At 49.0% G+C, this 16,439-nt stretch overlaps 2 protein-coding genes and 1 long non-coding RNA gene across 7 annotated transcripts in view; 2 read left to right on the forward strand and 1 right to left on the reverse strand.

Moving 5' to 3' along the window:
• The first annotated feature begins 38 nt into the window (after window positions 1–38).
• Window positions 39–4,812, forward strand: C26H6ORF125 (chromosome 26 open reading frame, human C6orf125). Its single transcript, NM_001271612.2, has 4 exons — window positions 39–195; window positions 3,419–3,493; window positions 3,842–3,911; window positions 4,636–4,812. Exons 1-4 carry the CDS (start codon window positions 58–60, stop codon window positions 4,728–4,730), a joined length of 378 nt encoding a protein of 125 aa, NP_001258541.1. The 5' UTR covers window positions 39–57; the 3' UTR covers window positions 4,731–4,812.
• Window positions 4,326–16,439, reverse strand: part of ITPR3 (inositol 1,4,5-trisphosphate receptor type 3) — a 39,988-nt gene continuing 27,874 nt past the window's right edge. For 3 of the 4 annotated variants that reach the window (XM_418035.8, XM_015298987.4, XM_046904148.1), the window contains 17 exons: window positions 16,000–16,200; window positions 15,501–15,611; window positions 15,136–15,231; window positions 14,822–14,923; window positions 14,513–14,599; window positions 13,801–13,911; window positions 13,201–13,393; window positions 12,215–12,340; window positions 11,548–11,720; window positions 11,267–11,431; window positions 10,597–10,789; window positions 9,591–9,686; window positions 9,054–9,178; window positions 8,670–8,835; window positions 7,769–7,929; window positions 7,113–7,274; window positions 5,880–6,764 (listed from right to left, as the gene is read on the reverse strand). In XM_418035.8, coding sequence (XP_418035.2) covers window positions 6,696–6,764; window positions 7,113–7,274; window positions 7,769–7,929; window positions 8,670–8,835; window positions 9,054–9,178; window positions 9,591–9,686; window positions 10,597–10,789; window positions 11,267–11,431; window positions 11,548–11,720; window positions 12,215–12,340; window positions 13,201–13,393; window positions 13,801–13,911; window positions 14,513–14,599; window positions 14,822–14,923; window positions 15,136–15,231; window positions 15,501–15,611; window positions 16,000–16,200 — 2,337 coding nt within the window. In that variant the 3' untranslated portion in view covers window positions 5,880–6,695. Of the gene's footprint in view, window positions 4,491–5,274; window positions 5,371–5,879; window positions 6,765–7,112; window positions 7,275–7,768; window positions 7,930–8,669; window positions 8,836–9,053; window positions 9,179–9,590; window positions 9,687–10,596; window positions 10,790–11,266; window positions 11,432–11,547; window positions 11,721–12,214; window positions 12,341–13,200; window positions 13,394–13,800; window positions 13,912–14,512; window positions 14,600–14,821; window positions 14,924–15,135; window positions 15,232–15,500; window positions 15,612–15,999; window positions 16,201–16,439 lie in introns of those variants that run through there. The other variant, XM_015298988.4, reaches the window with a different exon arrangement.
• Window positions 7,930–14,864, forward strand: LOC121107636. 2 transcript variants are annotated; one of them, XR_005841918.2, is made up of 3 exons: window positions 7,930–8,926; window positions 9,835–9,952; window positions 11,994–14,864. It is a non-coding gene; the product is annotated as an uncharacterized LOC121107636 (long non-coding RNA). The 2 variants fall into 2 exon arrangements; XR_005841917.2 differs by having other exon boundaries at window positions 9,835–14,864.

Below are 16,439 nucleotides of genomic sequence, written 5' to 3' on the forward strand. Positions count from 1 at the left end.
GACCCTCGGACGGCACTGCGCATGCGCGGCTCCGCCCCGCCTCGTCACGTGACCCCCATGGCGGCCACCAGGTACCGGCGCTTCCTGAAGCTCTGCGAGGAGTGGCCGGTGGAGGAGACGAAGCGGCAGCGCGATTTGGGCGTCTTCATTCGGCAGCGCGTGGCGCAGGCCTTCCGCGAGGGGGAGAACACGCAGGTGAGGGCGGGGAGATACCCCGGGAGGGCGGCAGCGGCCTGAGAGGGCACGGGAGTGGGGGGAGCAGAAGGGCGGGGCCGCGCATGCGCGCTGCGGTGGGGGGGGGGGGTCGGGTTGGGTTCGGGGCGCGGTGCTGAAATGGTGCTGAAATGAATGGGAGGGCGGAAATGGATTCGGGCCGCAGTGCTTTACAGCCTGGGAGGTGGTGCTGGGGGACTGCAGGATCGTCGGGCATCCCGAGTTGGAAGGGACCCGCGAGGAGTCACAGAGACCGTAGTGTTGGAAGGGGCCCTTAATGGTCACCTCTCAGTGAATGGGGTATCCACAGCTCCACCAGGCTGCTCTTTGCTGGGTCCACCCTGACAGTGACTGTCTCCAAGGATGGGCTTCCACCACCTCTCTGGGCAGCCTGTGTCAGCGCTTCACCACCTTCATTCACTGTGAAACACTTCTTTATATCCAATCTGTATCACCCCACCTTGAGTGTGAAGCCATTCCCCCTCATCTCGTCACCACTGCCTGCTAAAGAGTCTGTCCCATTCTTTCTTACAGCCCTGCTTTAGTTTCTGAAAGGCTGTTATCACATCTCCCACAAAGCCGTCTCTCCTCCAGGCTGAACAGCCTCAGCTCTCTCAGTCCATCCTCATAACATCGAGTCCAGGTCCACCCAAACATCAGAGCATGTGGCTGTGCGCCTCGTCCAGATGCTACTTGAGCTCTGGTGGGCTCAGAGCCACAAACACTGCCCTGGGGAACCTGTGCCGTGCCCACCACCCTCTGGTGAAAAACCTTCACCTAACACTCCCTGACCTCCCCCATCGCAGCTCCGTGCCATTCCCTCAGGTTCTGTGGTTGATCAGCAGAGCTCAGCACTGCCCATCTGCTCTCTGAGGAGCTGCAGGGCTGTGAGGCCTTCCCTCCTCAGCTCCTCTGCTGGATAAGCCAGGGGACCTCAGCTGCTCCTTGTACATCTTTCCCTCCAGACCCTTCACCATCTTTGTAGACCTCCTCTGAATTCTCTCTAGTAGTTTTATGTCTTTTTTTTGTACTGTGGAGCACAAGACTGCCTGCAGTACTCAAAGTGAGGCCACACCGATGCAGTGTAGGCTGGGACAGTCCCTTCCCTCAGCCAGCTAGCAGTGCTGTGCTCAATGCACCCCAGGGTAGGGTTGGCCTTCCTGGCCATCTGGCCACACTGCTGGCTCATATTCAGCCTGCTTTCAACCAAGACTCCCACATGCCTTTCAGTAGGGCTGCTCTCCAGTGTCTCATCCCCCAGTCTGTCTGTACAGCCGGGGTTGCCCCTTCCCAGGTGCAGATTCCAACACTTGTGAACTTCATTTGGTTGGTGATTGCCCAGTTCTCTAATTTGCCTGGATCTCTCAGCAAGTCGTCTTCAGCTGTGTCATCAGCTCCTCCCAATTCAGTATCATCAGCAAACTTACTCAAAACACCTTCTAGTCCTACATCCGAATAATTTATGAAGGCACTGAAGAGAACTAGCCCAAAAATGGAGCCCTGGGAAAGTGCCAGTGACGAACTGCCAGCCTGATCTGTCCCCTTTGGGCCCGACCCACCATCCAAATGCTCACCCACCGCAGGTTGTTTTTGTCTAGCTTTGTGCTGGGCATTTTGTCCAGAAGGATACTGTGAGAAACGGTATCAAAAACGTTACCAAAATCCAAAAAGACAGCATCAGCTGGCTTTCCTTCCTCAACTAGATGGGTGACCTTGTCATAAAAGGAAATGAAATGACTTAAACAGAACCTTCCCCTCACGTATCTAATGTGCCCTTTCTTAGCATAAAAATGTTGTTCCAGATGTGCTCTTTCTACTACAGTGTGCCATTACTGGCTCCTAATTCCATATTGGTCACCAGGATAATCTGCAGCAGGCACTGCAGGAAGTGCTTACTGCTTTTCCTCACGCTCAGGACAGCCGAATGTGCTGCACCGATTGGTCACAAGATCCCCAAGCTGCCACTGGTCTTGAAAACCTAAATTGATGCCTGCAGCACTGATGTCAATTTGTATGTATAAAGACTTAATACAGCGAGAGGAAATGTACTGGCAGGCAGCAGGAGGAATGTATGAGAGAAGCGCTCGAGCCTTAAAGGATACTCTGTCAGCCAAATGTCTGTTTTATTCACGTGGAGGAAGACTTGCTGATTTTTTTTTCAGGCAGTACTGTTTAATAGCTATTTCTGCTGTCATTACTAAAACATCAGCAGGGTCACTTGAAAAGTGGCTGCGAAATACATGAAGCTGAAAATCACCTGCAGTTTGATGGTGCTTGACAACCTATGTGGCCCTTATCCCCTCCCCTGCAGTAGCCATTGTGTGCTGTACCAGGAGAGCCTTTTGCAGGTTTCCAAGCTGGTACAGGGGAGGCATTACCCTCCTTGTGCTGAACCCGTGCCAGCGCCCCAAGGACAGACGAGCTGTGTCATTTTATCCTGCCTTGTTATGGCTGATACTATTCTTATTCATGTGTCCATTTTAATCGTTGACGTTTGATGTCATTGGGCAGCAGTGCAGAGTTCTGGTCAAGTTGGTCCCCACTATAAATTAGAAAAACAAGACGACATGCCATTCATGGTGCTGAACAGACCCTGCAAGGCAGAGGCACCTGTCAGATGCACCGAGGAGAGTTTTAGGTATTAGCAAAATCTTTCCAACTTACCGGACCAAAATAGAAATCCATTTACCCCTCTCAAGCTGCTCAGTGCTTTTCATGCCGCTTTTCCCTAATCAATTATAAACTATTTTTAGCCTGCACCAGGATTTGCTCTACCTTCCATCCTGGTACCTTATCCTGTTTGATCCTTTAGAATGAAACAGGCGGCAAAACCTGTCTTTGAGCAGAGAAAGCTCAGATTTCACAGTGCTGGCCAATAAGCATGAGAAGAAAACTATCCGGCTATGTTCACATTCACTGTGCACTCACAGTTGAGCTGTCATATCTTTATGAGCAGAACTCGAGGTCCCTTCTAGAACTTACGTGCCTCATTATTCTTGTAGGCCAACCTGGCCAGAAGTGAAGGAGAAAGAAAATGCTCTGCATTCAGGAGCAGCATAATAGGGGTCACCAGCATCCTGCATTGCACTGAGAACTCACTAAGCTACTCTTCTGCTGTCCTTCTCACAAACTTTCAGCTCAAATGAAATCTTTTGCTATGCAGGCTTTAAAATAAGACTTGTGTGGTATTTCTGTCGCTTTCCAGATTGCTGATCCTGAGACCTGTGACCAAATGTATGAGAGCTTAGTCAGAATCCACAACAACTACTACAAAAATAAGGTAAGGTTCGTTGTTAGCCATTGCCAGCCCTTTGGTGGGGCAGTCACCACCTGCTGCAGTACACTGCCTCTTCCCAGCAGGGGTTCTGGGCATACAGCAGGCAAATGAGAAGTCAGGTGGATGCTGCACTGCCTGCTGCCTTTGGGCTCCCTGCTGTTGCTGCTGGCCTTCATGGCATGTCTGAACAATGCCAATGATAGTTTTTTGCTGTGGATGAACACAGCTCTTAGTTCTTGACTGAAAATGAGTAGGGCTCCGTTATTTGGTGGCATATTACCTCTTCTAGTGCACTGCAAGTAACACCTTGTTCTGTCTCTCCTTCTCTCACCTACTTGGTTGTTTGTGAAGTATCCACGCCTGAAAGACACAAGCTTCACTGGAGTGACAGTGCAAGATTGCAAGATGATCCTAGCAACAGGTACTAATACTGTGACTTGGGAGTAAATCAATGCAGGAGATAAATTACATTCTATTCTTTGTGGTGTTCACTTCATCACTTCTACTAAACACTTGTGACTAAAGGACTGATTGGGACTGCCATGCAGGTATATTAGGATGGTTAAAGAGGTGCAAGTTCAGGCATAATTGAGGAGAGTCTCAGTAATCTATTGGGACAAAAAGTCAATGGTGTTTTTTGCAGTGGGCAGGAATGGCAGAGGGTTTGTAAGGGCCCTTTGAGATAGAATGGCAGGAGCTGTATGAAAGCAATCCACGTTTGCTACATGGCTCAAAAAATTCTCAGCTTCCATTTCATCGTGTTCAAATTCCCTTCAGTACTTCTTATCTTGTATTAGACTTTGAGAGAAAACAGGGTACCACAGTGCAGAAAGACTCTCAGCCAAATCATTTATTAAGCACGGTGCAGGAAGCCAATGCCGTTTTGTTCTGCTCCAGTTCCTAACTTTGACTGTAGTGTGTGGCAACTGAATATTAGTTGTTAGAGATAAGGGACTCCCTGCACAATTGATTGGAAGGGAGCACAAACTTGCCTCAGGCCCTGAAATAGAAATTCATTAAGACAAAAAGTCAAAAAAAGAAAACATTTGTAAGGCAAAGCTCTTGTAAGAGGGCTTTCAGCCCTTTGCTTTTCTGCTTTTCTTCCTCTTTCCCCATCCCTTTCTCTCTCCCTTCTCCTTTTGCAGACATTCTGAAACAGATGGAAGACATGAAAAAAGGGACATGGAGAAAATTGCGAGAAAGGTTTTATGCCAAGAAATCTGAAGAGGACTCGAAGTGATAGGCTGACTCCCAGATCCTCCTCTGTATATATTCCTAAAGCTCTGTGTTGCCATGATGAATAAAACCATTCATTCCTCTTAGCAACAGCGGGTTTTTTTTTGTTCAGACTCACACTTTATACCCTTCATTTGTAATGTCTGCTCTTTTCTTTTTGGAAATGTAGGACCTGCCTTAACACATCTGTAATGAAGGCATATTGGATCAGTGTAAAAGTTTAAAAGAAAAGAGCTTTGTGTTGTTAGACCAGATCATTTGTATTGTAAGAAACAGACCATCAGGAAGTGCACAGCAAGTAGGCACAACCGTGTTAGCTTTAAATTTGCTTGTGAAGACAGCAGTGGTGATGGCAAGGAAACGTAGCTGTGCTTATCTGTGTTTGCACTGTTAAAGAGTGAAATTGAGGGAGAGAACTTTTAATGATCATGTTTGTTTTTCTTTTGAGAAGTAGCTTGGGAAGACACAGGAAAGGACCGAGGTGACTGTTTACCATGGTGACAGCAGAGCAGTGTAAGGAGAGCACAGATGAGATCTCAGCTGCATACCTTGTCTGCAATGCTGCATTGTAGTGATGCTGGCTCAGCTAACTATGCAGATTGCCCCCAGCGGGAAGAGAAGGTTCTGTGTCGGTTACTGCATATCTGAGGGATGAAGATAGGTTGTCACGATGTGTTGCTATATAGGGCCATAAACTAATTTCAAGTGTGATTAGTCCATCGCTGTGGCCTATTTTTACTGCTTTTTAAATCTTTAGTGCTTGCCTCAGCCTCTATTCTTGGGAGGCAGAGACGCAGGATTGTAGCTGGGATGGCTACAGCACTGCTTGGCTGGAGAATGATGAGTGTCTAGAACACAGCTATGCCAGGACTCTGCTTGGCTCCAGGCAGCACGAACAGCTGCTCCTTTCTGCGTGTTCAAACTCTGTTTTCCTGGCAAGTACTGAAAGAATTTGAAACTTTGCAGGATGCCCTGATCCAACACTTCAGAATGCAAGGCTGGTGTTCCAGGTAGTTCTCCCTGGTAACATTATTGGCAGTGGGTTGTGGAGTACCTTTGGTAATGTAGCCTTGGATTGGCTCATGTGTTTGAATTGTTCTGTATTTGTATTTATAACAGCCCCCCTGCATCCCAGAGTGTAGAGGAAGGGAGGTTTCTTTACCATGTTTAAGTTTTTATTATAACTTCATTTTGTCTTTAATTTAGTTAAGGCAATTTACACTTTAGTTCTTAAGTAACAACAACAACAAAAAAGTAAAACATTACACCAGAGATGAAACTAAACCACAGGACACCCCTTCACAGTGAACTCCTGTAAACCTGCAGTTTCCTACTACTACTGCCCAGATATTCTTTGTCCACAGAAGGCAAAAGATCAGTTCACATAGTACTAGCTTAGATACTCATCCTCATTTGGTGAGCTACATTATCAAATCCATCTCCTTGAGGTTAGCTCCTCTTTTACTGCACCAAAGTGATGAACAGAATTCTTTAAATGGACAGGAAGCAGCATGGAGCAGGTACAGCACATATGATGGCTGGTTTGCAAAGTTCCACGTTTACTAGAGACACTCCTGGAATAAGTTAAATACTGCAGCCCTACAGCTAGTTGCACTACACCTGAGGTGGAGGCCACCCAGATGTAGCACATGGAGATAAAGATACAACCCCCCACATTTGCAAAATAAAGAGTTATTGCAATGAGGAATAAAAGTCTTGTATAATTTATCTTCCTCTCAGGGCATTGGAGTAACATGTGGGTCCAGGAACTGTGAGGAATCCCCGCCAGCCATTGGTTCCTGAATTGCTTACAAGCAATCTAAGGAAAATATTGACTTGGAAGCCCCTCCACGTGGTCCTGCTTTCTCTGACAGTGATGTCCATGCATGGGACCCAGGGATAAGCAGCCTCATCATCTGATAGGTATGTTTAGTCCTTCAGTGGGTGAAGCTGATCCTTTTTCTGTCTCTTAGTGGTTCATGGTATTCTGGACATCCACAAACCCCATCCTTTGTCTGCGCTTCCTTTGCTCTGTCATCTGGAGTTCAAACAAGGACAGAAGTGAGGTAGGAAACCAGGCTGTTATTCTGTTCATTAGTGTGCTTCTCAGGTGTGTGACTGACTGGGCTGCTCTAAGCATCTGCCAGAACACCCCATGAGTTGGACTCTAGCTGATGAGGAGGTAACAAAAAGCACATGACCTAAGTGTTCTTAACTCCCTGCAGAAGAGCTAAAAGAGCCCTTTGATTTGTATCCATAGTTAAATAGGAATGGGCTGGTTCTGCCTCCTGCTCTTGGAATGGGTGTCTATTTTGGTAAGGACAGAGGGTTTTTTAGTACAATGGGGTGTTACTCAAGCGTTCCTGTTTTTTATAATGTTTAGTACCTGTTCCTTCAGCTCATTCAGCTGGGAGGTGAGATGGGACACCAGCTTCATCGTTGAGTTGAGTTTGTCTTGAAGATTTCGGATCTCATTCTGTTCCCCTTCCCCTTCATTGCTGACCAGCGACATGGCTCGCATCCGGGGGAACCAGTCTAGGTTCTTGTTCTGGGAAGGTGACCGTGGAGAATGGGAGAGGGTGAGAAGGAAACAAAAGACCCAGTGGGATTTCCATGGAGGTCTGCCTATGCTTAGGGACTGAAGAAATTCTCAAAGGCTTATCTGCATCTTTGCACATTTCCCACCACCTACTCATTTAACCTTTTTTCCCCCCAGCCTGGGTCCAGGTTCAGAAGGTTTTTTTCCTAAATTTCCTTGCTTTTCCTTTTTGCCTTGAAATCACCTTGCAGTCACAGTCTGTGCCGCCTGGTACAATCCTTCTATCCACAGCACAAAACATCAAATAGACAGCACGTTGTTGGCTGAGATTGCAAAGTGGGGTTAACCAGCTAAGAAAGAACTGTGGAACAACGACTTTCTTAAATATTTTCCAAAAGTTCCTTCTCAAAATTTGCTGGGTTTTTTTTTGGCAAGCCCACTGTTCTCAAACGTTCCTCTGGGGCAGGCAGGGTGCAGTAGGGCTGCTCAGAAAGGACACGTACCTTTATCATCTGAGCCACGTAGCTCTCAGGACCTGTGTAGTCTGTCTTGTTCTTCACTCGCACCAGCACTATGAAGTACAAGTAGTTCCACATGTTGTGCTCGTACTTAATATGCTCCTCAAAGGACACTGTCTTGTTGTCAAACTTGTCCCGTTCGAGTCCTGGGAAAGGCAGTCAAGTGTGGAGAAGGTGGAGAGAGGAGAAAAGGAGGGGAGGCCAAGGTAAGAAGTGAGCAAGCAAACAAATGTGAAAGGAAGTACAGATAATTGCCTCCTGTCCCAGGTGTGACTTTCAAGAAGTGCTTTTAATAATTAGTTGGCATTTAGCACACAACAAGAATCCAAAGCAGAGGGAAAATAACCCAGTTGTGTATTCAGGAGGCTTCTATTTAAAGTTCTACTAGCTATGCTTCCTGCCTATATAATCTAAAAGAACAAAATGCACCCACTGGATCTTACAAGGAAAACAAAAACACAAAACAACAGCTATATTTACGGTTGGGTTGGTTTTTTGGATGCCTTCCTATGACCAAAAGCATTCTGGAACATTTTCCTCTATTCTATTTCCTTAGCAATATGCTTTTTTTCCAGTTGATAAATGCTGGTCCCAGGAGTGATGCACAGCGACAAGAACACCACAATGCAGCATTCAGTTTAACACCTCATTAACAGAAGGCCAGTAGGAATAGGGATAATTTCCCCTCTCGGTCTGTGTCCTTGTTTAAGCCCCCTCATGCTGTAGTGACCCACTGGTGAACAGATTTAAGTTGTGCTGTGAATCAAACGAAATCTAAAAACCAGCTGAAGCTTCACTTCTTCCCTTGTGTCATAGGTTGACCTTAAGGAGAGGAACAATGTGGGGGCAATTCCTGTACATGCAGAGCCAAGGACCTTGCACTCACCACATATGAAACAAGTGGTCTTCAGTATTTCTTCTTTCTTTTGCTTCTCGCTCCTCAGATCAGCAAAGGTGTCAATAATGACCCCAAAGATGAGGTTCAGGACAATGATAATGACAATGAAGAAAAAGAGGAGGTCGTAGACAACCCGAGCAGGAAACAAGGACTCCTGTGATGGACAAAAGGGAAAAAACGTGTCTTGCAAACCTCCCTTCCATCTGCGCTGCCTCATTGCAAGGACTGTAGGCTGAGGGTACAAGGTGAGGAGCAGTCACAGGGGTGTGATGGGGAAAGCACTGAAGAGTGGCAGTGAGGAGAAAGAGCTGGAAGTGACTTCCAGGGAAGAAGGGCAGCTCTGTAGTGGCAGAAGGAAGGGACCCCACTCACGTCCTTCGACGGCTTGCGCAGAATGTCCCCTACACCCCCTCCATTCCTCAGGCCGTGGTTCAGGACAGTGACAATGCACATGAGCAGCGTGTCACAGGCTCGTTCCCACTGGTCAGTGTCTGCTTCTACAACACCAGAGGGTAGAATAAAAGCACAAACCCAGAGCACAGACAGGGCAGAAGAACCAGCCCATAGCAAAGAATCCAGAGCCCCAGGATGAGCTGCAGTGATGCAGTGCCCCAGATGGGAGCTCCCAAGCATCCCAGCATCTCCTCCATCTTCCTCCTTGCAATGGAGGTGTTTGGCTGAGCACCCCCAAAGCACTCGCTTTCTTTATGACCAAATTAAATCAATATTTCAACATTTTTACGCAAGGGAGTGCAGAATTTGCAGGCCTTTTGCTTAATATGTGCCAAAAAGTGGGCTATTTTTTCCACCTTTCAGTCTTTTGTAGGATTTTTCTGAGCACGCTGACAAACAAGGCTGTAAGGCTACCCTGCTGCTAACAACATTGACCTTTCTGATGAGCTCACTTACCTTGCAAGGCAGTGGGCACAGCAGAGCAGCTAATTTTGTCACCACTGCAGGACTCCATGAAGGTCTCCATGTTCCTTTGCATCCCCAAGGGGTCATCTGCAAGTAAAAGAGCCCACAGCCTTGTCAGTGTCAGCTCTTTGCTCCTGTCACAAGTGTTCTTCAACTGCATCTCATTGCAGCTTTCAACTTGAAAAAAATATCTTGATCCACATTCTCATAGCCTTTTCTATGTTTTGAATCATAGAGTGGCTTGGATTGGAAGGGACCTGAAAGATTATCTAGTTCCAACCCTCCTGTCATGGGCTGGGTAATCATCGCACTGATATCCCAACTTTGTTCAGAGATAGTTGCCAGTTTTCCAGGTAAGATGCCTAAAAACCATATTCTCATCCTTTGAAGTTAAGAGAGCCTTGGGTGCAACCACCAACCAGCTGCTTTTGCAAGGGTATTCTCTCTTTAAAACATCCAGATGTTTTGACTTTAATCTCCAAGCTATTGTATTGTAGTCCAAGTATATTACAAAACTGTACTTTATTCAAATAATCTAAGCATATTTCTTCCACACTAACTTATCTCTGTGACTGTAAAAGCATACCAAAAAGACTTCAAATGCAAAGAAGATAAGTAAAAGCCTAACCCAAAACCCTCTGTTATGATCGACACACAAGCTGCTTGTTTTTTTAACAGCCAGAGCAAGTTTCATCAGTGTCATCCATCTTTTGCTCAAGTTTCAGTAAGACTTCTGCAGCGCTACAGAATTCATTCCTATCTGCCCACCTCCTTTTCTGCAGTCCCTCCAACCCCCAGGCCTTGTTTTCTGCAGCATCAGGGCTCTATGTCAGTGCAGGCAGACTCTTCTCTGCCAGCCCCAAAACCAGCTCTCCCAAGAGTGTGGGACCACACATCAATGATTGCACGCAGTGATGCAGCCACAGAGAAGGACCCGTGCTCTGCTGGTCCCCTTCCAGCCCAAGCACCAAGGACAGCAGTCCATGGCTTGGCTTACCTTGGGCTTTGCTGTCCGGCAGCCGGTCCACCTCCAGGATGAAGTCATCCTTCAGGAACAAGAAGCCCACAATGGAGAAGAGGTAGACAAGGATGAGCGCCAGGAGGGCAGTCAGCAGGATGGAGCGCCCGTTGCGCGTCACGCTCTTGATGACATTAAACAAGGTCTCCTCACGGTAGATCAAGTCAAACAGCTGAAAGGACCCAGGAGCAAAGAAATGCTGCAGGGTGCTTTTCTGTGACAATGCCTGGCCTACCTATGCCCCTTTTATCCCGAGATCTAGGATCACTCAGTAGACACGGACTAACTTTCACATAAAGTACTCAAGTTTTCCGTCTTACTGCAGAAGAATGAAGTGAACTTAAGCACAGCAGGAGAGCCAAGAATAGGACGCATGCCCCCTGCCTCTGCCCTCACCAGCTCACGTTGTCTCCCAGCTGACCCAGATAAAGTACGCAGCAGAGATTAGAAAAAGACTGATAGAAAAAGGCTGGGAGAGAGACAGTAATAGATGCTGTTGGAAGGCAGAAAGATCAGCCTACGCAAATATTGGAGCACGGGGCATTGTTCTCACTGCTGTTATCGATCAATGCCTGGAAGGTGTCGCAGGAAACTTCTAGCTCCTAACAGCACTGCCTGGCTATGTCTGTGCCCCAAACATTTACTGTACCAGGATGCTGTAGAAGAGTTCATGCACAAAGAGCCCCAGGACACTCGTCAGGATGTAGCCAACGTGGTAAAGAAACTCCACGTCCATGATCATGGCCTTGTAGCCTCGGATGAAGGTCCCACGGTTACCCACAAAGCTCACCACAAACACAATCTTGTTGGTCAGCTGGAGAGCAAGCAGAAATGGGAGGGAGTGAGGTTTGCTGAGCTTTGTGAGTGCAGAACAGCCTCCTGTGGCATGGGATGCTATGCTATTTTTCTAGCAGCGCTCTGAGAACTTACATTGAGAGCTCCCAGGATGTTCAGTGTGAGTCCAATCCCCAAGTAATAAATTGATCTCAAGATCAGGGCCACCAGCAGTGGTCTGACACCGTACCGCTTGGTGAACAGGGCCATGATGGAGAAGCAGATCAGAATCCAGAAAAGCAGTGAGATCAATGGGGAATCCAGCACTCCTGGGAAGAGATGACCCACAGCAATTAAATGGCATGAGGTTAAATGCATGTTGACAGTCAGACATTGTGTTACTGTCCAAAGCATCCAGAAACCCAATATGCTGATTATCTGAGGGAAGGAAGACAGAAACTGTGCTTGACTGCAGAGAGATGGTCCCTACTGATATGCTTTTCTAACATCTTTTATCTGAGATCACAAAACCACTGTAGATCATTAAGATTTCCAGACAGCTGGTACGTATTCTGTCCTTACTTCCCCTATTTTCCAAACAGGGAAAGTACAGCCCAAGGAGAAGAGCCTGTTCCCTAAGAAGGAAGTCGTGGGAGGGCTGGCAACTGAAACCTCAATTCAGTCCCTTGCCAGGACCAGCAGAAAAAGCTTTAGGAGTCAAGAGGAGACAAAAGCGGAACACAAGGAAGGGGACAGTGCTCCCTGCACACCAGAATCCCCGTTTTCCTCCACTTCGAGGAGCAGAAGTTGCTGGGGCACTTACCCATGGAAGTGGCCTCAACATAAGGGTAGAAGAAAGCAATGATTATGTTGATGAAGACAGCCAGGTTGAAGGAAATGCTTCCCCAGAGAGTCATTCTGCGGGAGAACCAGTACATCAGCGGCATGCCTGCGGGGAGAGGAGGCAGACACACATCTCAGCCAACCTGGTGCCAGCAGGGAAGGCTGTGACCTCCCAGGCACCCAAACTGAGCTCAGCACAGCCAGTGAGACCTCGCTTCATGCCATTGATAAAAGCTCCCTCTTCATCTCTTGTAACAGGAACGCAAGTTCAAAATGTCTCTGCTCACATTTTGTGGTTTCTGGGCCCTTTGACCTCCCCTGGCACCTTGGAATCAGATTGGCTTCACTCATCACCTCACCCTCCTCACTGTCTCCCACCTCTTACATCCTCACGCCCTTCCTAACAACAGTGCCTTTGTGTTTGCAGCCTGATTCTCTGTCCCAGAGGAGACACAGCCAGCAATTTCCCATCCATACTGGAAACCTGCTTCCTGCTGAATTCCTAAGATAGTTTTGACTGGATCTGCAAGTGTTTTCAGTGCTGCCGTGCTACCTCTGAGCCACAACACAGTATTTATAGTGTGCCTCCTAACTGTTGACTGAGCTCCTGTTATTTTAAGCCAGGAAGTTCGTCCCCGTGCAGCCCTGAAAGCACCTAAAGAGATCTGCATGGTGCAGAGAAAGCAGCTTTATCAACAAAATGTAGCTGCTAGATGCTGGCTTGGGAGAAGCCAACTGAAAGCAAACAAAGAGAGGGCTCCCTAGGTGAGCACAGCTGCAGGTGTGGAATGTGTCAGAAGATGTTCTCAGGCTGTGAGGAATTGCACTAACAGGTGTGGAGAAAATACACCTCCCAGGGGCACAGGGAGATTTCCAGGCTGCCACTGGGGGTCACAGCCCCCTCAAAGCACGGCTGCCCGGCTCACAGCTGCTCTGCTGCAAAGGGAAGGTCTGGCTCGCTCTTACTGCGCAGTTTCTTCTGCCACTCCATCTCGTTGTGGAGGAAGGATGACTGGTCGAAGAAATCACTGACTTTGCTGCCCTGCTCATCCTGCTCTGTCGTGGTGAAGAGTCGGTACTTGGTCTCCTTGGTGAGGAACTCGCAGATGCCAGGCACTGGGAAGATTATCTGCTCCATGCTGCGGTCCAGGCGCACAATCTGCAGGAAGAAAATGCCCTTACATCCTGCCCGTATCGTGCTGGGCTTCCTGCTTTTCTACACCCAGCCATACCTCCCCAAATCCAAATATCACCACCGCTCATCTAACACTACGACTCGACCCAGCAAACACATCCTTGCATGGCTATGCTGGGAGGAACAAGCAAGGATAGGGCTGCCCCACTGCCTGCATCCCATCTGCTCTGGGGAGAGGGAGGAAGGGCCTGGGGGGTCCACATGTACCCCCATCTCCCTATGGGCTCTGCTAACGTCTCCAGCTCTTTGCAGCTGCTTCCTATGGGCACCGGGCTGGGAAGGCTCCTGGTGCAGAATAACGGGGCACGAGACAGCCGGAGCACACGTGGGATCCATCAGCTGTGTGTATTAGCAGCCCAAACAGGTCTTGCCTCAATCTGGGATGTGTGCTTCTCGTAGTACGCCAGCGGGTCCTCCTCCTCCTCCTGGACGGGGGCCGTCGACTTCAGCATCTGCGTCAGCTGCTTGTTATTGAGGCTGAGCTGGGAGAGAAGAGAGGGTGAGAGCGGGGACAGCTGGGGGGGTTGAAGTCTAACTGCACTGACAACATCGTTCCTCAAATTGTACCGAACCTGATGAGGTTTCAGGGGAAAGCAAATGAATTAAAGCTTCCCAAAGGGGTACGAGCGCTCCCTGAGGTGACAGACATTCGATTCCCTGCAATAATTACATCCAAAAGCTGCTAATCCACAAATTACAAATCAATGCTCCTAAACCCCAAGGAAATCATATTACTGCTGAATCTCATTCGGGAGCCGCGGTACAGTGGGAAGAAATGGTAGCAGAGGACTCAGCTCTTCCTTTTCTGAAGGGAAGGGCAGGAGGAGGGGAGTAGGGGGAAACCTGGCAGGGCACAGCCCGTCCCTGTGGCACACAGGATGTCACCTAGGGCTGAGCCTTCCCCAGGGAGCTGCACTCACACGGCTGGGCTACAACAGATGCATGTGCCATTGGGCTTGCTGATTTGGCTACATGGGCATTTATAAACTTCTGTTTCTCCAGTTCACCCTGGGAATACCAAAAGCCACCAAATCTTGGCTGATGAGCAGCGGGGCAGCCCCCATGCCCAAGGACTTTCCATACCATGGATGAGATGCCCTCCTCCTCTTCCTCCTGGATTCGCTTCACTGGCTTCAGAAGCTGCTGCAGAGACTTGTTGTGTCGGGACAGCTGGAAGGGAACAACAAGAGCTGCGTTAGCATGGGATGGAGCAGCCTCTGCAGCACTCAAGTGGGATGGCCAATAAGCCATAATGCTGGGTTTTCATGGAAGGCAAAAAGCACATCCCCCAGCCTGGCTGGAGGAAATGTAGATAAATAAGATGTGCAAATGGATGAATGGGAGCCCAGCCTGGTGGGTCACTGCTGTCACAGAAGATTGCAGCATCAGTACCTGCAGTGCCAGTATATAAATGTTGTGGCCAACTTCCCGAGGGGAAACCTCAGCGTTTTCACACTCTTCCTCCTGCAGATAGGCCTTCTTAATCACGTCGACCTGGAAGGCATCAGAGGGTGGGTGAGCTTGTCCTTGTCTCCTCACCCTGTTTTCCTCCTCAGGAGGGATGCTGGTGCAGAGCGGTGTGTGGCTGCTGGTAGGGCAGCAGCCAATGTGGGTTTGGGTTGAAACTCCACCAGGACCTGAAGGTGTATGGATCCAGCAGCAAGTTCATGGGGGTCCTTCACCTTCCCACCCCACTCAGCCCTTACCAGTTCCTGCGGGCGGAGGCTGATGAGGATCCGCTCGGCGTTCTCGCTGTCGTGTCTGCTCTCCATGAGGGCCAAGAGGAGTTTGGAGGCGTTGTCCTGGTAGGGAGAAGTCCTTGCTGAGAGGAGCTATACATTGCTCTGCCCAGGACCTCAGCGTGGGCAGAAATCCCCTGCATCACAGTCAGTCATAAATGCCCCTGTGCTAAAGGCATCCAAACCTTCTGTGGTGGAAATGCACCAGCCCCGTCCCAGCTCATGTATGTAAGACCTGATGCACACCCAGTGCCCGTCTCACCCCACAGCTCAGCCCAGCAAACAGGGAGCTCGCACACGTGCCACACAACCCAGTCCTGGGCTCTGCCCACCTTCAGCTGCAGGACCAGGTCCATCCGGTACTTGCAGAGGGGGCTGATGTCATTGAGGATGAGGGCTGTGATGATGTCAATCCCGTTGGACTCGTGGGTCACGATGCAGCTCTACGGGAGCAAGGCAATGTTTTGTCCTATAGATGCTGCCATCCTTCCCAGCTTCACCATCCAACACAGCTCCAAAATGGTGCCTTGCCTACAGCACTGAACCAGAAGCCCTAAGCCCCTTCCCTTCCTGGCAACGACACCGTTTCCAACACAGCATTATTTAAGCACTATATTACCCAGCCCAGCAGTAGCTCAAAACCCACACACCATCCCTGTGCACCATGGGGTACCCCTGCTCCCCAAGCTCTGCTCTTCTTCACACCCTGAATCCCAAAACTGGCCCTATCCCTGCTGCTGTCCATGCATTCCCCCAAAATGCCCCCTTGGGCACGCTGATGGATGGTGAAATGCCTCAGGAACAGTGCAGACCCACAGCAACACCACAGACCTGGTTCTCATGGCAGGGCCCTTGGCAGTACTCGGTCAGGGTCTCCAGGGTCTGGGTGATGAGGGCCACGTTGTACTCATTGATGTAGAGGCCCAGCAGCCCCAGCCCGCCCGTGGTGCTGCCACACATGATGTCAAGGAACTGCAGCGTCTCACACACCAGGTTGTAGTTGGTCTTGTTGTTTTGGCACCGCAGGAAGTTCTGTTGTGCAAAGCCTGCAGTTACGAGCCTGAAGCAGGTCCTGACCCCACTCCCAGCATCTCCTCCAGAGAAGGAGAATCGAGCCCAGGGCCATCCCTATAGTGTGTGCAGACCCCTCAAGAGCAGCACCTGCTCCCATGGACACAGGAGTGCCCTGATTGGCTCCTTCCAGAATACCGAGCAAAGTTATATCCATAGAGAGTGGTGGTTATATCCATAGGAAGCTGAGGCACAGAGTG

This window comes from Gallus gallus, chromosome 26 (assembly GCF_016699485.2).
Source record: "Gallus gallus isolate bGalGal1 chromosome 26, bGalGal1.mat.broiler.GRCg7b, whole genome shotgun sequence".
NCBI classification, from domain to species: Eukaryota; Metazoa; Chordata; class Aves; order Galliformes; family Phasianidae; genus Gallus; species Gallus gallus.

What these genes read in the sequence shown, in the direction of transcription:
- C26H6ORF125 (NM_001271612.2), top strand. Translation starts at nt 58, where the DNA reads ATGGCGGCCACCAGGTACCGGCGCTTCCTGAAGCTCTGCGAGGAGTGG. An exon ending in ACAACTACTACAAAAATAAG is followed by an intron (nt 3,494 to 3,841) that starts GTAAGGTTCGTT and finishes TTGTTTGTGAAG; the next exon opens with TATCCACGCCTGAAAGACAC. An exon ending in CAAGATGATCCTAGCAACAG is followed by an intron (nt 3,912 to 4,635) that starts GTACTAATACTG and finishes CTCCTTTTGCAG; the next exon opens with ACATTCTGAAACAGATGGAA.